The 26,409-nt window shown below is 31.9% G+C and overlaps 1 protein-coding gene across 4 annotated transcripts in view; it reads right to left on the bottom strand.

Annotated features, from left to right (window-relative positions):
• Positions 1-11,342: 11,342 nt before the first annotated feature.
• Positions 11,343-26,409, bottom strand: part of LOC148272387 (uncharacterized) — a 39,380-nt gene continuing 24,313 nt past the window's right edge. For 2 of the 4 annotated variants that reach the window (XM_088240106.1, XM_088240108.1), the window contains 8 exons: positions 24,227-24,421; positions 23,060-23,172; positions 19,210-19,439; positions 18,118-18,201; positions 16,903-17,040; positions 15,015-15,190; positions 14,443-14,640; positions 11,343-12,385 (listed from right to left, as the gene is read on the bottom strand). In XM_088240106.1, coding sequence (XP_088096232.1) covers positions 12,086-12,385; positions 14,443-14,640; positions 15,015-15,190; positions 16,903-17,040; positions 18,118-18,201; positions 19,210-19,439; positions 23,060-23,172; positions 24,227-24,421 — 1,434 coding nt within the window. In that variant the 3' untranslated portion in view covers positions 11,343-12,085. Of the gene's footprint in view, positions 12,386-14,442; positions 14,656-15,014; positions 15,191-16,902; positions 17,041-18,117; positions 18,202-19,209; positions 19,440-23,059; positions 23,173-24,226; positions 24,422-26,409 lie in introns of all 4 variants that reach the window. The other 2 variants (XR_015824856.1, XM_088240107.1) reach the window with 2 other exon arrangements.

Raw genomic sequence — 26,409 nt, forward strand, 5'->3', positions numbered from 1 at the left:
GCCTTAGAAACAAAGAAACTGGTGATGACCAGTGGATCATCTTGGCTAAGGTAGTACATAATATATATGTATATATATATGATATATATATATCAATTTAACTTCCACCTAAAATCACTTCACTATTTGAACTTGCTGGTTGGAAGAACTTATTTGTATTCATCGAACATTATCCGAACCCAATGATTCGTGGAAGACGGCATTAATAAATATAAATACAGCATATTTCGATCATCTGTGACGGGAAGTTAAGGTAATCCGTCTTACGCTAGTCCAGGGACAATGTAATATTGTCGTGTAAAACCACCTTGTAAACACATTTTTAATGATCTTCCAAGGAATCGAACCTTGAAACTTAAGCGTGGAAGGTGAACGCGCCAACCACTACACAACGAGGCGAACATTATTTCTCCAATCGATTTCGTTTTTCAGTATTTTTACCTGAAAGAAGCTATCGTGTCGAAAACACTCTTCAACCCTGGTTTTATTTTACACACAGAACTGCATCTCCCGGACAAACAAATATTAACATTGGAAACTAAATAAAAAGCTTTAGGTTAATCTGTGTTCCGTTCTGTACTGTACCGCCATATTATTTGTCGTAAATATTAAAAGATTAATCAAACAATGTACCTTCTAATGATGGCTTATTTTAAAAAGATTTTTTTAATTGATAACAAAAAGGAAATATTCATAATTTTGTTTGGAAAAAATGTTTGTTTTAATTTTATTTATTTACTTGTTTTATTAGTGTACACTGTACACTGCACAAATGCCTCTTATAAACATGAACTTAAATACATTTAACATTACACTGTTCTATTACAAAATTATAAAATATTGTAATAATAATATATCTTTATATGTACGAGTATTTATGTAATACGTTACACAGTTGTTTTATACATTGTACTATTTTATTAAATATTATATTTGTTTATTAAATACTGTGTTGTAACTGTGTATTATTACTATGCGATTTTTATACTTAAAATACTTCGGTAAAAATAATAAAAATAATGATAACGCGGTATATTTGAAATAGCAAAAATTTATAAAATATTGATTTGTTCGTATTGTTGCAATGTATATTGCACAATTTTAAAACAAAATTGTGTAATCTTAATGAGAAATTAAAAATACTAATAAAATAAAAATCATAACAGTTATTTTATTATTTTATTTTTATTTTCATGAAACTTTTTGTACATAATGTTATTTGTACATTGGCGGGCTTATTGCCAAATGGCAATTTTATTCCAACCAACCAATAAAAAAAAAGTTTTATTTTTATAATTCAAGTTGCAGAACATATTCAATAGAAAAAAAGATTACAAAGCAATGATATATAAAAATAGAAATAAACGTATTTGTTTATAAATTACCTTAAATCAAAACTATTACTCAATGGGAAAAAGGAAAAAAGAGGAAAGAGGAAAAAGGAAAGGAGGAGAAATTAAGGAAGAGGTATTGCCGGCGCGATGACGATATGTGATTTTTCGCAGTAATTCAGCCTCTTGACCTCGACTCTTGTAGTCCAAAACAGTGGACCCAAGCAGGTGAAAACCCTTAGTTTTTGGTATTATCTACCGCGGGTAAAAAACAAACAATTATTGTCACTTACCTCTCTTTTGAAGGATTTCAAATATATTCTTACGTCACGGGCAACTTTAGGTCGCCCGTCCCTCGGCAAGCTCATCAGCTGATTTCGATTTCACATGTGATGCTTTATTTATGTGACTTCTCCACATACCACGTGCCCAGATAGCGAAACATTTGTTTCCATTTAGGCAGAAATAATTCGCCTTGTTTACCGACCACTTTCACAATGAACACCACAGCGTAAACGCAGCACGATATTATTTAAATAGATCATCCACAAACTTTGTTTTACAATTAACATAAGATTTTGTTAAAATAATTAAGAATAATAACAAATATTTGTTTTCAACAATGTTTGTGTATATCCAAATGCTTGCAGACTGGTTGGATTTTCTCCCTAGGGAGTTGGGAAATTGTTTTCAAGCGTTGCCTAGTAGGTGATTTGGTACAGCCGGATGAATCTCACCCACGTGATAAAGGTTTCAGCTCTTTTACTTCACAAAAGTCAACAGATGGAAGAGTTGAGAAAATGTGGATGTTCAAACATGGGCAGAATGGTGAATGTTACACAGTGTGTAAAGTGGCCACTTAAACCAGCCAATGACAGGTCATAAGCCCTGTAATATTCCCCTCTCCAAAATGTTTTCCCTCTCTGTTGAAATAATTTTAAATATTTGTTTTATTCACTAATCGAGTTTGTTATCTACGTCAAAATTTATATAAACTTGTTGAATTTTATTTCAGGTTTTATTTTGGGATTTTATCAAAACACGATGATATCCGTCGAAAACAAGTTTTGTATTTGCAAGAAGTCTCCGTTTAATATTTATTTATCTTATGTGGAATTTCCTGAAATAAGACCATATTTTATTTAATTTTAATGTGAACAATCACGAATAAAGCTGACAACTAAATGATATGCATAATTTATTAAGCATCATCACAAATCGCTTGAGAATAGTACGAGCATCTACAGATATAAATAAAATTATATTTCATCATTAATAATTCTGAGCTTGATTTCAAATTAACTTTATTTAATATACATGAACAAAAAATATTAACGTGGTTTTTTTAAGACTTACAAAAATCGACAAATATTTTAAGGAGATCTTCTTTAAAATGGGAATATGGAAGTGTAGTGATGGAATAGTTACATTGATCATCAATATAATTTTAATTCTTTAATCTGCGATGGATTTTGCGAAATAAAAGACCTGAATTGGAAACTTTCATTGATGTAGGCGAGATTGTACAGAATTTCTAGTATATAGATTTGAGCCAAGTTAAAAACATTTGTGTACTAAGATTGGGACGTAACTCAAATACATTTAAGTATGGTCGTCTTCAAAAATAAAGATTTAAAAAAAATATATGTAGTAATGTCTAAAAACTTTTCTCGCTATTTATTTAGTAAGACTGCGGCATGAAAAATATCGCAAAGTTTTTTAATTGTTAAAAATAAAACACTACTGCGTTCTTGCGTTTTACTCGAATATTAAAATTGCTAGGCAATTTTGAACCAGTCGCAAAAAACTGCGTCATAAAATGAAAATCGATTTCTGACAGATCGGGATTCGAATTTGGACCTCTAATCGGATAGTACGCGACAATAATCACTCGACCGACCAAAAAAATCGTCTATTGATTTTTATAGAAGAAAAGAGCGATTTCGTGACAATACACAACTTAATAGTACACTAATATACTGTATATACACACGCAAGACACTATAAACATTAAAAAATATACACCACTATTGATACGCGTTGAAAAAAAAACTTTCACAGTAACATTTAACTAATTCAAAAAATATATTATTCATCACGTGTAAAATCAAACCTGCGGTTTATTAATTTGCGATACGATTTTGATGTAGTCTCTTTTAGAGAGTAGCGAATGGACTGCAGTAGCAGTATACTGGAGTCTCGTATAAGCCACTTACTGAAGAGTTGAGGTTGGTTCGCGTGAGCGATGAGTTACTCCGTACCAACTAGTCCCAAATCCTTCATCAATACCGACGGGGAAATTCGCTATTATTATATCATATAAATTGAGGTTGATCAGTATTCTGAATTATTGAAATGAACACCGCAAAACATCGGAAATTGTTCGTGTGCTTTACGTAAAAAAAACCTTTTTTTTTTATTATCTGTGAACATATACATAAATATTGACTATCACGGTATTTATAGTTTTTTTTTTCATATTCATAATTATGTGTAAAATATTGTATAGATTTATAGTCTTTCAGTTTCCTTATTTTCTAACCCATAATGTTAAAATAGTGCTTTATTTATTTCGTTAATATTGTTTATTTCAGACAAACTTACAAAACGCAATGTTTATTTATTGAAATCATTCTAAACGTTGCTAGAATTCCGCTTTGTACCTGCAGGACGTTCGGTAATCTAGCTTTCATATGTAAACGTTATCAAATTATGTCATACCTGAATTTTGTAAATAGGGTCTGAATTTTGTAAATAGGACGTCAAATCTTTATTTAAGATTTCACAGTTGATTAAAAAATACTGCAAATGGGGGGTAGATTTATTATCGTCCATGCGTTTTGTAGCTGTAAGACGTGTTGTAATCGAGCTCATATCTGTTATTGAAATCGATCATACTTGGAAACGAGGAACTCAATACCCATCCGTCCATTCGCTCTGTAGTTCGAGAAGTGTTTGGATGCTTATTCTAAATCACCCTTGAGGTGATTTTTACGAAAATAGCACTTTATAAATTATCTAACTTTACATAAATGTAATAATTCAATTAACTTTTTTCTTGCTAGCACACATGCAATGTTCGATATTATGATACTCGTATATACACAATATTATTTGTGCACAATAATATGAATTATTTTTTAAAAATTTATTTATTTGTACGCCCTACGGGCTTTTACATTTATTCGTAATACAATCAAATTCATCAGTGTAATATAAGTATAAACATTAGGTTAAAAGTAAGAATAACATAAGAAAAACCAAAAAAAACCAATAATAAGTAAAAATAAGGAAATGTACCCACATAGGTATAATATGGGTATACAGAAAGATATTTAATACATTTACATATATAAACATACACACATTCATACACAAACATATGCACCCTTAGACACTTACATATACACATATACAAACATGCAAACACATATATATATACGAACACATACATTTTACTATAAAGATAAATAATAAAAAAATAACAAAAATTTAGTAAAATTAATTAAATAAAGAATAATATTAAGGAATTTTATGCAGATTAATTTATGGCTTTTAGAATACTTAACCTATAATTATATAATAGAAAACGAAATATATCAACTTCACCATACTCGTTATCCTAGCCGGTGTAGTGAATTTTAATAATAATTTTGACTGCATGGAGATTTAAAAAAAACGTTAGCTGCCGAGAATCGAGTATTATTGTACAGATACCGTGTTCTGATAAAAAAATGTGTTTTACTACAGAAAATATTATATTTTTTTAATTCTCAAATATTTTTTTTATCTTCGTACCGTAAAATATGCTAAGAAATATTACCTGAATAAATAGATATTATATGTCAATATTACTTTGTCTGAAATCAAACCAAGGGCTTCATGCACTAAAGCCTAACGCGATAACCTTTACGTATTATAGTCAAGGCCATAATTGTTAATTAGTAGCGACTTATTATTGATTAGGTAACTTTTTCAATTTATTTTTACGATTTAAATACTAATTATTTTTTATATTTATTTGTTTTTCGCTACATTGTTTATTTTACATTTATTCAGTTTCAATGATTTTTTTTTGGATTGATTTAATACAACGTTGTTATAAAAAAGTTGTTTTATTTATTTTATTACAATGAATAACCACAAAGTTCGTGCTTCCAATATAAAATTTATAATATTATGTATTAATTTTATTAACACATTCATGCCCATTGAAGATTTTCTAAAATAATTTAAATATAAACATATCAGTAAGTAATAAATAAAAAACAACATGAAAAAGGTTTGTATGAAATCAAAGAAGCAGAAAATTTTAATAAAATAACTTAAAAAAGAATAAATGTAAACATGTTATCAGTTATTTTCATTATAAATCAAAGTGGAAAAAAATTCCGAATCGGGAATCGAACTAGATATTATTTAAGAATGGCAGCACAATAGTAATTACATAATATTATGTTTGTAGGAAGGTGTATATAATCAACATTGCAATTTTATTATCACGCGAATAATATGTGTTTTTAACGATTTTTCATATGATAATAAAAACATTTAATAATGTAAAAAGCTAATTTCTTATTATAATGAATTAGTTATCGATTTCAAATTATGGCGTTGGCGTTGGTGAAAAAAAACCGTATTAGGTAGGTACTTAGCCATATGGAACATTACAATCATAAATGTTGATATACTTTTTTGCATTATCATCTTATCTTATTCTGGGTCCCTGATAACACACTGTTAAAACTTACCACTATTAATTTACGAGTGATAGGTATTCTGTTTGAAGTTTCCCGTTAATTAAGATGTAAGTGTAAGTGAGTTCAGAATACCACGATAAAAAGCATTCGCTATTTTTATTTACTCTGTATGCTGGCATGGTATGATTAATTTAACCATTTATTATGATGCGAGATTTAATCGTTTTCTTTTATTAATGTTCTGTTTTCTAAAGATATCTCCACAGAAATTAACATGAAAAATGAGAAAAAACGTTATTTTTTCAAATAAAATAGTATTAAAATGTTTTGGGTGTTTTATTTAAATTATTCACTAAATCAACCGATAGCGGTTATGTTTTTGATAAACTTGCTTGTCGATGTTTTCATGGCAATAAACACAGGTTTGTAACTTTTCTTGTGCTACTATCTTCCTGTGTAGCTACGATGTCACCATGTCCCATAAGTATGTAGAATACAAGACATGTCTATAAAAATCTCTATTATTTAAAAAATAATCAAGTTGTATTTTGACATAACAGGCATAAATTATATGATTATTTTTATAAATTACGTAAAATATATTATTTTAAATATTTCATGTACTTAATTTTTAATTTAAATATTTGTGTTTTACAACATATTAAATGAAACGCGACGTTACAGCACAGTTTCCAGTGCTTTGATTATAAACGCTATCTTCATTTGTATATATCGAGACGTTATACTTAACTTCTGTACTTTCTGTATCTTACCTCGGTATGTTCTATCTACTTGGCATATGGACTTCATATGATCGAAATAAGCCAATGAAATGACCGCAAACAATTATTCCGCATTCCTTACGTCATTAACATTTAAAATAGTTATCATTTATAGTTTAAATAAGCTTTTGTAATAAAAAGTGCTCACTTCAAAGCGATTAAAAACTCCAATAAATCCCAATTAAAGCAAAAAATGCTCGCTTAGCATGAATTTTATATGACTTTTGGAAATCACCTAGACGGTACGCTTAACGATCGTCTGTATGTATCTACCGATCGACAACAAAGCTGGCTTTTTTAACGTCTCGATACAAACAAACGAAAAGATAGTAAAACAGATGGAAAAAATATAATAACTACATTATTTTTTTAATGGTAACTTTCGAACGCCTAGATACTCTTATTTGCTAATAGGACCGAACCTAGTGACATTATTTTCACATCTAGGCGTTCGTTTTATTAAAGTGACAGTTATGTCGGAATTTCATTCGACTTCAAAATTTACCTATTTCTCTCTCATATTTTTAATAGGCTTTTAAGAAAAAAAGTTCCAACCTCAAAACGATTAAAAATTTTAATAAATCATAACTAAAGGAAAAATTGCTAGGTGGAACAAAATTTTTGACACTTTTAATACGTAGATAAACGTATCGAGGGGTTCTAGACTCGTCGGTATAAAATGATGTACTTACATCAAAACTTGATGGTGGGGGTATCGATACTATACCTTTGTAGCCAGTCAGGAGACTTTTATCTTCAACTATGACGTCATACTGAAGCTATGTCATTTTAGAATAAGTTGTGATTTGTGGAATATTTCTTCTATGTCTGTATCGGGACTCTTATTATTTTAAGTATGGATTTTTGAGCAACAACAACACTATTTAAAAGTATGTCACTCGCACCACCCCATCCGATTATACTGTTCTCTAAAATTTGGCTCTCGAATCGACCGGTTCTTAAAAATCTTGAATAGTTATTTTACATGAATTATATTTTGAATATACGTTAGTCTTTTGTGTTTATTTGTAATATTTTCAATCTGCTATTTCCACTTTAAATTCTATCATCATATCAATGCTCCTAAGTATTTGGCATTATCTGCCCTATCCAATATTGGCCAGTTATAAAGAGCACCATAAAGACAATTATTATTATGTACTTTAATTTTGTTAATAGTTCCAAGTACTGATTTGAAATGGTTTGAAGTTAGTTTTAGATTTATAAAGATTTAAGTAATTAGTATTTAGCCGTATCTTTACTACATTAAGATATTTTGCGGCTTTCTCTCATGTTCCTTTCCATGTCTTATCTTCGAATAATAGAACGGCGTCAACAGCAAAACTTTAACAGAACCATGGATGTTTATATGGCACAGATCATTTATGTAGATTAAAAATAAAATTGGTCCTAGAATACCTTTAGGGACTCCGTAGGTAATAATTTGGACCCAGGGGTGCTACTCTGAATCTTCGCTACCCCCTTGAGAGTGGTTAATTTGTGGATTTTTATTTTTGCACGAGACTTCACTTTATTTTATATATGGCCACACTGATGATTAAACGTCAAATAAATACCAAACACTTGAAGCCACACATGATGATTTTCATTTAGAACATTATTGCGACCTTAAGTATTACCCAAAACCCCTTATTAAGTTGAATTGACCAAACCGTATTAGTTTTCTTTTCGTTTTTTAAACGGTTTTATACATAACTTGACGTTTGATTATGAGTGTGGCCATATATGAAGGAACGTGTAGTCACAGGCAAAAAATAAAAATTCCTAAATTACTTACTCTCCACGGGGTAGAAAAGATTCAAAATTGCACCCCAGAGGGATTTTTAGCACAGCCTTTTACATAAGAGCTAAGTATATACTTTACACACCTTAAACATTTAAGAAGAGTTGTTTGTACCAGGGGAACAGGGTTATCTTTTTGACAAGTTTTTTAGAGGTCGATGTATTTATAAAAATATCCTGGAAATAAAAAAAGATAGTTAACTATGATAATATTTTAGAAAAGGAGAAGTAAAACACTTTGTCGATTTGGAAACTTCACGTTCTTTATTTTTTTTTTTCATTATTTGAGCTATTAGCTGATGGCGTACATACAGTCTATTTTATGGATTATTCAAACTAACAAAAATAATTTACAACAACGATTAATTAAAATAGGCTACACCTTAGATATATTATTACAACATTTTTCTTTTTTTTCTTTTCACAGAAGTAATGGGCTAGTATTCGTCGTCAACACAAAAAATACAGTCACACGTGTATTCAAATATTAATGTAACTGAAAGGACCGAGGTGTGAAGTATATGAGTTGAACAATTAACAAATTATGCTTGAAAAATGGTCGTTAACCTTTGCAAATTGAATTAATTGACCAAAAAACTCTACTCAATATCATACTGCCTTAAAGCTAAAATGAATATCACAATTTACCACATTACATTACGAACAAAAATAATAAAAAAATACAGACAATAACTTGGTAAAATGTACACACTTTTATACAAAGTATTTAGTATTGTAATGAATCTATTCGTATAGTCATTTGAACTTTTAAACTTTGCTGATGCCAATTTTTCGACAACAGCAGTAAAAAAATATCAGGCAATTTCTTAGTTGAGTATGATTTGTATATTTATTTACATTATTAAGTATCTTACGAACCTAAGTGTAAAAATGACACTAGACAATGTTTTTACATTAGAGTTTTAGATATTCAAGAAAAAACTCACGTTATAAGAAAATTCATCGAATACGTTTTCAAAATGAAGCAATATATTATGTTTTGTTTTTATTTTTCATCGATTCCATCAACCAATCCATACTTTTTCATTCCAATTCCATCTGTGTTTATTTATAATTAATTTATTTCATAATAATTAAATTCAATGCAATCATTTAAACGATATTCATAATATTAACGCATATTGATATTTCAGCTTCTGTGAAGTCTTAAAACATTTTATTTCTCTATTTTTTAAATTATGTTATATTGCAATTTTGTCCCCACCTATTGCCGGAAGTACGGAAACTTGGCAAACTTAATATTACTATCTTTTACATTCCGAAATACAACAATCATCTAACATTATATCCGTTAAAAAACTTTGAAATTGAAATTGGTAAAATAAAGATAAAATCAGATAGTTTAAATAATTATATTTAAATGAATGTCGTTCTTTTAAAACCTTCCATTAAGTATAGGTAATCGATATAGGAATTTATCGAATTTATCGTTATCAACTGTGGAAACGCTTAAGCACTATAATAGTCGTTATAATCTTATAATGCATTAGGGTATTTTTCAAATTAATCATCTAGCGATTTATCTAAAGTACAAAAAATAAATAAAAACCTTAAAACCTGATTTCTAGAATTTCGGTATCAGGAATTATTGAATTTATGGTCATAGAAATTACTGAAAAAAAAACTCACTATCGTCATGATGACATCATTCCCTTTTCCGCACCTAATGGTGCATAGGGCACTGGATTGGTTACACCAACCGCAGCGTATCTTGATCATTTCTGTTACATGAAGGTAAGTCGATCAGTCTTAGGCTTCAGGTGCCACTCCAGGAAATTTGAAATATTCTAGTTTAAAAACACCTTTTCCAAATGAATATTTCATGTCAACCATGTCTGGAATCGAACCCGAGACCTCTTGCATGTATGCAAACGCGCTGACCACTCCTTCACTAGGCCGACCAAAAAAAACATACTTAATAATTTTCTAAGCAGTGTCCACATTTGATACGACTCAAAAATCAATGGAGTTTGCGGATTCGAAGGATAAAAATCTAAAATGTTAGATAAAAATATATGTTTTCTAGTGTACTCTAGTGTCGCTTGTTTTCTAGATATACACACTCGCTATAATATAAACACAAACTATTATAGTTATGTACAATGTTCGATAGCATTATCTATTTATTATATTTCATTTTAAGTACGAGCATTATATATTATTATAAGTTCACATTAATTACATTGGTTCTACAAACCATACTGTTAATAACCAACACAAATGTACGAAGTGTAAGTATACACATAATTAAATCTTCTTGGTGAGATCATGCCGGTTATACTTGGGAGTATCATCCATTTATTATGAGATTAATTTCATGGTCTAAGTAATTTTATGACCCAAAATCAACAATCGTTGAGATCAGAATATACACATTATATTTTTTTTTTAATGCAGAAATACGCGTAAATTTGCATTTCTTATTAACAAATACACATATTTACAGCACTGATTAAATATAAAAAAAATAATCAAGAACTACTACAAATTAATAATCTGACAGAGATATTAGTTATTTTTACAGTTTTCTAAATCAATATAATATTTACAAGTTAATGGACATTGATACGATGATTTTTATAGACTATTTTTGGTCAAAATAATGGAGTCAATTCCGTTTAAAATATTTTTGAACTTCTTGAATACTTTTCCTTGATTTGATAAGCTTCTTCGATTTTCCAACTCAACTCGATCATGGATTAAGATTTTTTTTCATATGGATAAAGTCAATTTTTTTTATAGATTTTAATAACGCAACCACCATCGTATTTAGTATGTAGTATAATAGTTCGACCATCACAAAAAGACGCACGGACAGAGAAAGGAAGGATGCTCCTATCGCCACTGGTTCGCGGTTTTCATTTACAATTGTCACTTTGGCGACAACATCCGATTTAATAATACGAGAACTTGCCAGAAAATTAATGATTTAGTAGTTTAGTTGTATGATTCGATTCCCGATAAGGTTAGCGGGAAAGATTTATACATGAAAATGTTTTTTATACCGCAATGTTTGAGTATCTCGATTAGAAGCCGCTAGCAAAATTCGTACGCGTCCTTGGATTCTGGGTCTCTAGACCCGTCAAGGCCCTCGAATAACGGCGCCCACCAGCTCACCCCCACGATCAGTTCCTAACACACACACGAAGGATCATCATAACTGGTGTGTATTTCGTGTAATTCTTTTGTATCTGTCATTGGTTTTAATCTCTGTATATTTGTTTTAATCTCTGTATATTTGTTTTAATCTCTGTATATTTGTTTTAATCTCTGTTTATTTCGTTTTTTTGTTACTTTTGATACCCCAAATGAATAAAATAGCGAAAAGAAGCTCAATGGTAATTTAATTCCCATTAGAAACTTCGGTAGCCGGGTTGGGGTGACTTCACCCCTCCCAGTTTCTACCTCTCATCCTGTTGCGACAGTCGACCTATTCGTATGAGTCCCTTTACGTGCAGAGGCCGGAGTTGTCCATGAGACTCCTGGCGAGCATGTCAGCCGCCGTGAGGTCCGTGACCTTGCCCTCGAAGTGGCCGCGCACGTGGAACATGAATTCCGCCTTGCCGGAGAACTCCTGGCGGCACATGAGGCACAGGTGGTGCGGCTGGTGCGCCGGCACGTGCACGGTGTGCGAGTAGCTGGGCGTGAAGTACGTCTGCTCCACGGCCAGCCCGCCCAGCTGCTGCTGCTGCTGCTGTTGCTGCTGCTGCTGCTGCTGTCCGCCGTGCTGCAGCAGCTGCAGCTTCTCCTGCAGGAAGAGAGCACGTCACCATCCGCCGGCCACCACCTCCGGTTACTCGGTGCTCACCGCCATAAGGGCAGTCTCTTTACATAGCATTTGCGTGACTGATTTTAGAAAACATTACGTAAAAAAAATTCACGCAAACTCATCAAATCCGCGTTATAAAAAATATTTTTTAAAAAAGAAGATATTTTTGGACCGCAACAGGCCTTGAGGCCTAATTACAGTGGTGCATTACGGTGGCACGGTACACCCAGGTTTGAGAAAAAAATCACATTTTAATTTTTGTGTTCTCACCGGAAATCGAACCCAGAACTTTACGTGTGTAACCCGAGTGTCTTAATAACTACACCATGGAGGCCGGGATATGTGCAGTGCGTTAGTATGTTTAATAACCCCATATGAATGTGTTAGTGCATGTCGGTGAACCAAGAAACATACAAATTTCATTTGGGTTAGGTAGGCACACTAGAATAATTGATTTAAAACGTCATTACTAAAACATTACCACGGGGTTATTAAACATTCGAACGCATTGTACACAAAAATATGTGTGTTAAACCTACTCCGGTTGATAAATTACATCATGTTGAAAGTGAGGCTCAATTATTTGATGTTTTGAAAACATGCAAAAGAAAAACATCAAAATACTATTGGATTTTTTTTAAAGATAAAATACTCGAGTTCTTATTATTTACTCAAAAATTCAAATTTTCAGACCATTTCCTAAAAGTCGGAAATAACTTGTGCTGGAAAAATAGAAATGGAGTAGTAGTAGAGTGGGATTTGAACCTCCACAATATTACCACGGGACCACAACCCGGTTTGAATGGTTTTATTAAATAAATTTCTTGAAACTTTGAGCATTATATCCCTAACAAAAAAGCGCTGACTTAAGTAAATATGTTATAATTAAAATTAAAAAGAACCTCAAACTATCTACTTTGCACCTCGGATAATTTCTCTAGTTCAATGTTAAAATTCAGCGATTGATTCTTTATTTTAATTAACAAAAAGAATATAACTTAAATTTTTATTTTCGCCAAGCTGAATTAAATGCTCCATTGATATTTAAAACGTGCTTGTTTAGATTAGTAAAATCTTATTATTAACGCGTAAAAAAATAATGAATACAATTTTTAAGGAAACTTCAGTCAGGCTGAGTACGTATTACAAAATCCTATTTAAAAAAAAACTTATGACGGTGTAATTGCACAGAGTAACACTTCGTATCGGGTATTTATATTGTTGAAGAGAAAACAACAAACATTTCATGCGAAAAAAATATGGAATAAATCGTACTTTCAAAAGAAAACTAGAAAATATTTCATGATCTACAAATGACATTGGGACTTAAATAATAAATATCTAAAGTTGTGAAAGGATGGTCGGTAAATATTATGTGCAAATAAAATGAGTTACTAAGAATGAAAATATGCATACAATGGTTTTAGAAGTTTCGTAATATCAAATAAAAACAGTCGAAAAATTTTGAATTTGAATTGCTGATCAAAAATATTTTTTTGATAATTAGGAAAATAGCTAGATTAATGAACTCGTTTTGATTTGTGATTACGTTTTTAGAATTATTCCCAATTAAAAAATAAGTACTTTATAAAACAAAATCATGCATGATGTGGAATGATTTATGTAAATTGTACACCAATAATGTCCAAGACTTATTTTATTTTTATTTTATTTTTATTCTTATATTTACATCAAATAAAAAAAGCCTACTACCAATAATGTCCATATTGTGAAAGATTGGGAAATAATCTAAATTTACCCCGAGTCTAGGTTGTATAAAAAGTATTAATGGTTTAAATACTAGGATATTGGACATGATTGGCTTACAGTTGGGAAAAAAGCTGTAAGTAAGCGCACGTTACAATCCCCATAAAAATAAGGTATCTTTCTCGTGCGGATTCGACGTATTTTGTTAAAGTTTAGAATGCTACTGATTTCATGTAGAATCGGTTCGCTGATCAACACAACCACGGCGAAGAACCCCTTCTCACAGATGAGTTGTTGCGTAGGTCACACCAAAAGTAATTGGCTAATACCTGGTGGTTCTGCTGTTGCATCTTGTCCTGCCCCGGGCTAGAGCTGTTCCCGCCCTGTCCGAGGAGCATCTTGTCTCCGAGGTGAGATTTGGCGTGGGCGGTCCACTCCTCGCGCGTGGAGAACATCCTCCCGCACAGTTCGCATGACCAGCTCACCACCATGGAGTTACTGCCCGCGTGGTGATGCAGCGCGGATTGCTAGTAGAATAGAAACTATATAGGGTTTGGCTATCGTGCTTATTTGGGGTTTCGAAATCATATTAAACAATCATCTAATTTATAATTGACTACAGCTCTAGGCGGCCATGCACATAACGGGATATTAGTTTTTAAAAAATCTACGTGTTTGTCGGTTCGACCATTTCAAATGCATTTGATTCAACAGAGGTGATTACTATAGCACATTTTTTTTGTATTTGTGAAAAATTCATTTTGAATTAAAAATTGATACTGGTAGTGGATGATAAAACAGCGGACTACGTTATTTTTAATTTCGATCCCCATTGCTTGGTGAATTAAAGGAAAAGTGTAGTTGGTAGAGCAAAAGCTTAAGAGAATAATTAGATTCTCACCTGTAATTGCTGCTGCTGGTGTGAGTTCCCCGCCGAGTGTTGCTGTTGCTGCATGTCCGTGGTGTTTGGTTTCGTGTCCTCTTGCTGCTGCTGCTGCTGCTGCTGTTGCTGCTGCTGCTGTTTGCCGCCTGTACCGTGATTCATTGTTAAAGGTTTCACATCTTCTAGTTTCAACGCTGCGGACAACGAAAAAGTGGACGGCGATTATTATCCAACCTTTTTGTTGCTTTTTCACACCGAGTGTTTAACATAGCATTGACCGACTCAAAATTTTAACTTACAAATTAATTAAAGGTATAAGGAAAGTTTTATCAAACAAATTCCGTGTGTAAAATCAATGAAAACGAAAAAAATCAAATACGTATTTAATCAAATTTTATCATATATTTTTTTTTAAATGAAAATATTAGCGTTTTTAATTTACCCAAATATTTCAATTTATGTGACAATTTTCAACGAGTTGTAAAAACAACAATGTTTGAGTATGTCCAAATGCTTGCAGACTGGCTAGATTTCCTCCCTAGGGAGTTATTCATTTTTTAATTTATTGCAACAGAGAGATAAAACATTATTGAGAAAGGAATATAGAAGTCTAGGCATTTACAGGGCTTATGACCCTCATTCCCTTTCCGCACCTGATGATGCATAGGGCACTGTATCGGTACACCAATCGCAGCGTATCTTGATCGTTTTTTGTTACAGGAAGATAAAATGATCATTTTTAAATTTAATTTAACAGAGAGGGAAAACATTTTTGAGAAGGGAATATGGAAGTCTAGGCATTTACAGGGTTTAAAACCTGTCATTGGCTGGTTTCAGTGGCCACTTTACACACTGTGTAACATTCACCATTTTGCCCACGTTTAAACATCCATATTTCCTCAACTCTTCCATCTGTTGACTTTTGTGAAGTAAAGGAGCTGAAACCTTTATTATGTGGGTGAGGTTCATCCAGCTGAACCAAATCACCTACTAGGCAACGCCTGAACACAATTTTCCAATTTTTATACTTCTTCGGTAGTTAATTCAACAATGTTTGAGTATGTCCAAATGCTTGCAGACTGGTTGGATTTCCTCCCTAGGGAATACACTATTAGAAAATTATATTAGTTATGTTATTATTCATACTCACTATTAGAAAATGGAAATCAAGTTAGGATAGAGTGGGGTTCGAACCTTGGACCTCTGATCCGTGAGTCCGCAACACTAGCCACAGGACCACAATTTTTTTCTTTTTTTTTCCCATTTGAGGAAAAAATTTTATTAAAAAAAGGGAACGGAAAAACTGTTTATTAGACGACTAGTCTGTGCTCAGCGTCCACGTTAATTATATTAACAAATATATCTTTTTTTTATCAGGAAAAATGTTTTGACATTGTATGATTTGAGTGGTTTATTGAAGTATTCTGCATAAATAACTACAAGTATAAATGTAATGTATGATTGATTGTGTTCGGGCCAACTTTTAAACATATCCATATCTACCTACCCGCCGATTCCATTTCCTAGCGTACCCCATGTGACAATAATTCAACGCGTGAGTGCCGGTAACAACATTAAAAATGACAGTGCTAATCTAACATCAACCAAGTGAAGTGCTTATCAAATCATTCACCAAGCGAGCTGTGCCAGCGTCTATTTAGACTGCCGGCTCCATACAAGCTGTGCCAGCATCCCACGACCGCCAGCTTTAGCAGTCAGGTCACGCCTCATCATCAACAGGTTAGTCGAGTTGCGCAACCTTCCTTCCCCAACAATACAGTCCACTATATAAATTTTCCTCCTCCTAGGACGAGGTATTCTTCACACATCGTTGACTCCTCAACAGATCAGGGTGGTAGGAATTAAAAAGAAATTAAAAAATACATATACGATTATTATAACTTACGCGTAACAGTGATGCTCCTCTTGCCAAGTGGCGCTATATTAGATGGTGTGATGTGCTTAAGTTTATTCATATGAAGTACCAATTTGTCCCTTCTGGCAAACGCTTTGTTACACACTTCACAGATGTATGGCTTTTCACCTGAAACCCGATAAAAAAATGTAAGAAAGCTGCTGACCATGAAATTTAAATATTAAAAAAAATTACATTTTGTTTTAAGAAACCGCTCATGAGTCTATTAATTTAACAGATAAGATTTGGGTATTTAGAATATTTTCTTTTATTTATACGAAAATCCAAAACTATAAAATAAATTCGTGAGTAGAAAAATACATATGTACATGTATATGTCGTTTTATAGGAATTTCGAGAAAACAGGTAGAATCGTGATCTAAAAAAATGACAAGTAGAACACTTTTGTTATTATTTATTCATTAAAGTCAGAAAATTGATTTTAAAATAAAGGCACAACTGCATTGTAAAATAATGTAAAATTTGTACAAACGCAACACATGATTACTTTATTTATTTTATTTTATTTTGGATAATTTATTAAGGTAGCATAATACAACCTAACAAATTTATTTATTCATTCAAATTTACAAAATTAAATATTTATGAACTTATTAAGGCTTTTTAGGCTATGCCCGTGTCAAGCCACAATAAATAACAATAAAAATACATAGTAAAATTAAATAGATCAAATTATTATGACATAGAATAACAATCTAGAAAAAAAGGTAAATGTAATAAATAAGCAAAAAAGAAAATCAGAAATAATTTTTGAAATATAAAATTATACAAATTAAGAATCACAGATAATCAAATATACAAAATAATGGTATCAATAAAATCAACTAAATAATAGTAAAATATAATAGTATTAAAAAAAACAAAATTAGAGTTTCATTTAAATCAACAGAAAAAGAATATATACATAAAAGCATACTTGAAATGATAATTGAGATATGTATTCTAGAAACTCACTCAAAGAAATATAAGAAATAGGAGCAATAAATCATATGCCAAATAATAGTACGTACTAAATTAAATTAAACAAAAATGTATCAAAACAACAGTTAGAGAGAATAATTCTTATGTATAAAATGAAATTTGAATTGCATTCCAATTATGGCCTAAATTTGTTACAAAACAGGGTGTGCGTGTTGTGATAGAGAGGGAGAGGGTGTGAAATTATGAAATAATAGCATTGAATACCTGTGTGGATTCGCATATGAATAGTTAACTTGTCTTTTCTTGCTAGACCCTTTCCACAAACTGTGCATTCGAAGGCTTTGTTTCCTGAAAACAAATATTTAAAAAATTACAGCCAATAAAAAAAAACTCAAAAAGTTAATTTAAAAAAAAACAGTTATTTGGCAAATGCGAAGTTTTTCTAATAAGCATAATAAAAAAAATGTTCATTTAGTAAAAAAATAATGAATGACCAATTTTTCACGATGACGTTGCGGGTTTTGTTCCCGGAGAGATCATAATAAACAAAATATGATTTTTCTTATGCCTAGATGTTTTGTGTCGTAATTTACCATAGTACTGAGAAACTTAACATGTTATGGTGCAACAAAAATTAGTCGGAAAACTTAATGAATTATGTCTTAACATCTCACCACACAGTTAAAGTTTAAAAAAAAAGTTATTTTTAAAAAGCTTAAAGTTAAACAGTTGTGTTTTAGTCAAAGTGGTTGTTAATTATTTTCCCTTTTTATGCAACTAATATACAAAATTAAATATTTTTTAAACATGACTTTTTTGAGGAAACTGGTCATAAGGAACACAATTATGACGATTGCGGTACGGTATAAAATCATAGTAAGACTATAACACACTGACGTAAAAAATACATGGTTCAAATAAAAGACGCTACTGTGTTGTCCAAAATGTCACTTTTTTTCATTCCCTCCATGAATACTAATGGAGGTCCTTGCAACTATTAATGACTTTTTATAGATCCCGTCGGATAAACGTTTCTGGTGGCTTCGAAAATAATGTTAAGGCTTTTAAAAAATTTTTGTTATCGTTTCAGAAAATTGATTATGCCCAAATAATTTAATCCCGATCAGTAAAAAAACAGTTCCCATGTTTTCTCAATTCGATGAAGCACATGCTTCTGGATTGTCGTTTTCTGTGCAAATATCCTTTAGGCTCCTTCAGACAACTTATCTTGTTTGGCAACGAACAATTTTTATTTGTATGTGGAGTGCGGCATGCGGTAGCAAGCTGTCGGCAAGAGGGACGAACAAGCTCGCTATTCAAACATAAAACTCAAATTTCATGGTCCCTTTCTCTCACCATCGTTGTTAGAGCTGGTCGGTTTGGAGTTGGTGGTGTGTTTGCGGTGTACTCCGCCGGCTGCGTTGGCGCTGGCGGCTCCGCCCCCGCCCGCGCTGACGCCCCCGCCCACGCCCCCGCCCTGCAGCGCCTTCAGGCGACTGGCCGGGTTCATGGACCCGCCCTCCGCGTACGGCTCCGTAAATGGTATCAGGTTCGGCCGAGGAATGTTGGAAGAAACTTCGGGAGACCTAAAATGAAAATAAGATAGCTTAAAAAAGCTTAGAACCGGCAGTGTCGACACTGACCAAATGTTTTTTAAAACCCTCTTCATCATTTACTAGTAAGTTAAAAATGAAATACCCTATATTTGAAGATGAAATACTGTTCCAGTGTAGAACTGCTTTTAGATCAATATTCCACCCTGTCAGGAATCGAACTTACGACCTGCATAGTAGGCGAACGTGCCATCCACTATTAAAGTATAAGGTAGACTAATCTCAACTTAATTTCTTTTTTCGGGATTTTTACCTAAGAGTAGCTCTCGAGTCGAAAACACTCGTCCAGGGTTCTGGTTCTATTTCACATAGAGATCTGTATTCTCCTTCCACGCGGACACGGAATACACAATAATTACATCTTGATTTAAAATCTTCATCCTCTTTTTTATTCCAGCACCTTTTTCATTTTATTTACACCTTTAATCGTTTGTATAAATTTAGATTTTTACTCATTGATATTGTAACAAAAAAAGAATATCAAATCAATCACAAACAATTTACATTTTTAAATAAAACAGTATAAATATTAGTTTTTAAACAATGTTGTACAAAAATATGTATAAAATAACAAACGAAATAAATATTTTTGGTATTTTATTTTTTTAAATGAATACAAATAAAAAAATGTGAAAAACAATGTAAATTAAACACACAATGTGTAAAATTCAAAGTATTTAAGCAAAGTGAATGATGGAAGAAGTGAGAGCAAACACTACTGGTTTCAAAATGAATAAATTCCTACACAATATAACCTAGTGAGGTGGGAAAATATAAAACAAAAATTGTGAGCATTCATTTCAATAAACAAATAAAAATATCAAACATAGTGCTCAGGGTGTTGTAGTTGTATAATAATCGCGAAGTATCTGAATATTTTTTGTTGCATCAAAATAAATGCCTTACCATATTTCAAACCAATTTGAAAAAAACGTGTTATTTATATATTTTTTATTTTCAATGTAATAGTATTAAAATGTTAATAAGTTTAAACTTATTTAATAAAGCACAAATAAAAAAATATCTAAAATATTTGCCTTACGAGTTACGTTAGTTAGGCAAAAGAAATATTTTTTAAATAATATTTTTTAAGCTTATTCTATAATACATGTGTTGTATATTATATTATATTTAATGATTATGTACTAGAACATAATATAAAATAATGTTAATGAATGCCTCGACACGGGTGCCCAGTGCGGTGTTCATATAGAAAATAAAATAATATAAAGTTTTATATGAAATAAATAAATAAAAAATATCACAATATTTTTAATTTATCCAAGTTTTCATAGAGAGGAACTGGATTCAGCCCCCTTAAGAGTTAATAATATTAATATATAACAACAGAGATGAAGAACAAAATTGAAAGATATTTTCAGGCGTTGCCTAGTTAAGTGTGTAAGTTATTAAATTCAGTCAGACGAATCTCACTCTCATTAATATAAAGGTCTCAGCTCTTTAACATAAAAAATATCAGCAGATGGATAATTTGAAGAAATATTGATGTTCAAATAAATGCAGAATTGTGAATGTTACACAGCTTTATAAGTGGCCACTTATACCAGCCAATGACAGGTCACACGCCCTGTAAATGCCTAGACTTCTAGATTACCTTCTTTGAAATGTTCTTATCTCTGTTGTAATAAATTAAGCTAAAATGTAATTTAGAAACCCTGCTTCACAACGTAATTATTAAAGGGGAAAATAATATCATCTATTACGTTTATCGATGAGAATTTATTTGTTTTTTTATCTTTTTAACCATAACTTCTGAGGCTTCGATCAATAATTTTAGCTAGCTCCGGAAAACAAATATTTTTGTTAAATAAATTACAATACGAAGTATAAAAATCACTGAACTAAATTAATAGCCCGGTTCTCGGTGGTTATTTTTTATTATGAACTAAATATGGTTTAGTTTACTCTAATTATAATGAATTATTTAACAAATTACAACAGGGATGGAGAACACCTTGAATATGGGAATATGGAAGTCTAGGTATTTACAGGGCTTATGACCTGTCATTGGCTGGTTTAAGTGGCCACTTTACACACTGTGTAACATTCACCATTTTGCTTATGTTTGAACATCGATATTTCTTCAACTCTTCCATTTGTTGATTTTAGTGAAGTTAAAGAGCTGAAACCTTTATTGTAGTGAAGAGATTCATCTGACTGAACTATTTCACATACTAGGCCATGCCTGAAAACAATTTTGGACAAGTCGGTTTCATTACAATAATATTACCATATTTAAGGTATTCTCCATCCCTGTTGTAATTTGTTAATCTTAATGAACCCCTAGGGGGTGAAATCCAGTATTTTGTCTACAAACATTTGGACAAACTCAAATATTGTAATTAATTATTTAGATAAATGTATCAATAAAATTTATTGGTATTAGTATATTATTTTGTTAATAGACCAACGAGAGCTTTCGCCAAAGAACTGCCAATTTTAAGACTTCCCTGTGTCTTTTCAGCGCTCTATAGTCGATAAACAAAGCAACAAAACTTAAGCAATAAATGTAACTAAACTCTGTGGAGTTTTATCAAGAAATATGTAAAAAAACACATTACTGTTTGAATTGTTCTGCATAATCGTAAAATAAAAACAGAAAGTTTATTTGTTTTAATTATCTCAATTCGTAATGAATATGGGCTAATTTAAAATTACTACTAATTGCGTGCGTCCAAAAAATGTATTAAATTAAATAAAATACTAATCGTACGAAAGTATTTAAGGTTACTATGGTTTGGTTTCTATTTCCATTAAAAATACAACACTTTATTCAGTGAGTTGCGACATAGCCAGAATGCGGAATAATAACTTCGAATTAATTAAAATGTTTATTCTGCAAAACAAAGCATTTTAATTAGCCTGTTCATTAAACAGACGTATTGTTAACAAAAACTAGTGTTTTAAACAGCTCTTTCTGTTTTCTTAATACGTAATTTCTACATTTTTCTTTAATTAATTACTGACAGAAAATGTGAGAAAAATGACGGCTTTACGAATTATATTTGTTTATTTGTAAATTATGGTAATTAAAAACTAATTTAGTTTTACGATTAAATTCAATGTGTCCAACAAAATATTCAAATCAAACCGATTCGCGCAAACAAGTAAACTGGATTTTATTTTATTGTATTTTTTCTCTTTTGTGGTATAGTTGTTTTTCTGTTTCTTTAATAGTATTTTTAATAATGGGACACAAATTCGATAAACATTTATGCCGCAAATAATCGGTTTCTTAGAACAGGCATTTGCCTATATATGAACCGATTGCAACATTAGGGATATTGATATTTCTGTCTTGCCGAACCCTTCATATATTGAGCCTATTCCTAGCATAAAGAGTTTTTTTGTGGCATTTTGTCTAATATTAAATGTTTGCATAAATAAAGAAAAAAATTGTACGATAATAAAAGCTTTCGCGTTTGTAAAAAAAATATTTCAGTAATTGCGACACCGATCAACTAGTTAGTTAAAAACAAGATAAAGTTGTGGGTTCAGATGATCGTATATGAGCTTATAAGTAAATATACATATTACGACAGGATAATGAATAATACATTAAGAGTCCTTACCAACTTCCTAAGCTTTGAAGGACTCTGACTCCTCCTTCGTATCCTAGGCCTACGTCATCAGGTACTGTGAAGGTACTATCTGTAGCTCCCGTACTGGAACTCACCTGAGGCACCTGTTGGGAAATTAATTACTTATTCGTCAGACACAATTTTACAAATACATAAAATATATGTGTTTAAAAATCGAAATAATTTTAATGTTTACGTAAGTTATGTCAATTTTTCCAAACTAAGAGAGCAGGACGACACATTTCACCTCCTTATTCTCTTTATTTGTTTTCTTTCTTATTCCCGAACAGAAGAAGATGTCGAAAACGCTCACTTTCGTCTACTTAACATTCCAGTTTGAAAGCTTGTAATCTCTTTCAAATGACGCACAACGATGTCTACGAATTTATTTACTTTTTGTCCTCAATTTGGAAAAAGCGGATACAACTAATCTTAACACCCAATACATTTAATAAAAAAAAACCACTAGTAATACAATTAATTATACAAATAAAAGACGAGTGAGACTTAGATCTACAAATTTTAAATAACCTGTGACCGGTTTCATTGCTTTCGTGATATCTTCGAGGCTGGTATTTTTATAATAAAATTAAATCCATTTATACAAAAACAGTAAGGATAATAAATAATTTAAAATTATTGTATAATAGTAATTTAATTAAATTATTTTCATACGTATAACTACTTACCGACTTTTCTATGTATACCGGTTTTAAGATGCACCCGTCTCTTTGTCAGGACACCAATTAAACCAACATGTGAAACTCACTATACACCTTCACCATAGTTGTTGCACAAAAATATAAAACCAACACAGCATGTATTTTAATAAATTGGTAGTCGTAACTCGAAACCGGTAGACATAGAAAAGTCGGTAAGTGGTTAGATACAAATATTTAATAACATTTAGTAAAATTTTCGACCACAATGCTAATGCTGTAAATATTAATAGTAAATTGTTTTTGTCTTAAGGACCTATTAATACAATTGACTTATTTTTAACCATAACATATTTGTATTACGAAAATTTGTATTTAAATTTGAAGAAAAACAAGAATTAAGATGTTTTAACATTAGTTTTCCTCTCTTGCTCAATTTACACTTTGTCCCTTTCATAGGTAAAGAGATTTTTTTCTTTATGGTGGATCGGGGTCTCACCTTGATGGGAGAGCCCACTGCACTGTACTGGTGATGGTGCTGTTGCTGCGGTGGCGCAGGTTGAGGGGGCGCGGGCGCAGCCTCACGCCTCGCCGCCTGCGCCGCGGCTGCCATGTGCTGCTGTACGGCCACGTGCGCCTCCAGGTATGCCGTCTTCTGTGCTTCCGTCATCTTCTCCATGTTCACGGTGCCGTCCTGAGGATGGGAAACGTGGTATTATTCTCCAAGCCAAAAACATCAACACCGTGACAATAGATCAATGGTTACCGATGTGGTCCTCAGGGTTGCCCGCCAGAAATGGAGGGTCTGACTTCAACCCGCAAGGGGTCCATGTCAGTAAATAAAAATAAAAGTTTTGACAAAATTTTGGCTTCCCGTAAAAGTAATTACCCACCTTAACAAAGATAGTAACTTTTATGTCATGAATAGATTTTTTTTTGTGTTTATTTTATTTTTTTAAATTACAAGATTTGCATTTTGTGTCGTTTGTTATTTTTGGATATATACTTTTACTAGCGGACCCGTCAGACGTTGTCCTGCCCCAACGTTGCGCGTTGGCTTGCCTGCTATTAGCTTGGATAAAGATTTTTAATTGATAAGTAGGTACCTAGGTACTTATTTGTGATTAAATTCCAAAACTAAAAATCGTTAATATTGAATTTAAGTAGGTACTTGTTAATGATTGAATTCTAAAACAAAAAATAAATATTTTTTCAAATATGGCATTCTTTTTGCAAACGTCAAACTCCGGTCTTCTCACCAACAGAGGGGTGTACTTATCTAGGAACACGATTTTTTACAATGTATTGAATTTAATCCTATTTTATTGTTACCAAAAATCCAGTAAAAATAAATAAATGGGTAGTAATTTTAAGGAATTTAAGAAAGAATCTGATTGAGATCCACAAACAACAAACGCTGTTTGTAAACATTCAAAAACAAACATTTTAACAGACAAAATAACAACATCTTTCCATTTTTTTTGTAAATGCATTCTCCTCGAATGCAACCCTGGTAGATCTATGAATGACATATTTATACTCCTTTCTTCTCTTTTACTTATAAGATTTTAATATCTACGAACACGCACAGCGCAAAGATCTGTATTTCTCTGAAAACCGCACGTAAATCGGTGAAGCCGTTTAGGAGGAGTACGGTAACATCACACGTACAGAGGAATTATATATACAAAGATTAGCTCAGTGTTGCTTCAAAAACACCTTTAAAGTTGACGATTTTGTAAAAAACAATTTTAGGAAAGCAGGGCCCCGATTACAATGGAAAGTTAACATTTACCTTCAATTTTATCTACCAAGTAAAATTAAGTTTTCTGTATGAAAAGCAGAATTTGCATACAATTTTTTCTTCTAAACATGTTCAATTATAGGTTACCGACGAAGATACTATTAATTTTCATACAAATATACTCATTTTCGTACACAATTATCGGTTTTTCTTAATAGACCGTCGAAGATAACTCTGTTGACTTTCCATTGTAATCGGGGCCCAGGAGGTCTACCCAAAACACAAAAAATCGGCACGTAATCTACGGGCCAAAAAATTTTCGGGACCTTTGCTCTAGATCACGGGTTCCCAACTAGTGGGACGCGCCCCCCTTGAGGGGCGTAGAGTGGCCTAGAAGGGGTCGCGATGGCTCCGAAAATACTCGTAAACTGCGTATTAAAAATAATGCCGTTTACCGTATTCTCGGTAAAGAATCACTGCATGTCCTTTTGCCATTCTTAACTACCTGTCTTTGAGAATGTGGTTTTTCAACTTTGTTGGCAATAAAGACAAAACAAAAATATATACTACATGTTCAAAATGATATCCGCTGTGTACTGACTAGAGGCGATTCCTTAGTATGTACTTAAGTATAGTGTACAGCCAAGTAAAAATTTGTGTAAATAAATTAGTAATTTTATTGATAATAAAAATATGTAATAGGTAGGTTCAAAGAAACACGGATTCGTTGCAATATTATACTCGTAAACATCATAATATTCAATGCTATCGCCAAAAAAATTAGCGAAATCGGATCTAGCGGACCATTTTATCATATTGTCTACGCATGCGCAATCGTTCTAGTGCATATTCTGTTCTTGATCCTTTACCCTGAATTTGTATGAAATATACCATATCTCCTAAAATCGTCATTTGAACGCGACAGACAATGAATGCTT

The sequence above is a fragment of the Micrasema longulum genome, unplaced genomic scaffold (genome assembly GCF_059751315.1).
Source record: "Micrasema longulum isolate JH-2025_06_02 unplaced genomic scaffold, ASM5975131v1 h1tg002345l, whole genome shotgun sequence".
Lineage (NCBI taxonomy): Eukaryota > Metazoa > Arthropoda > Insecta > Trichoptera > Brachycentridae > Micrasema > Micrasema longulum.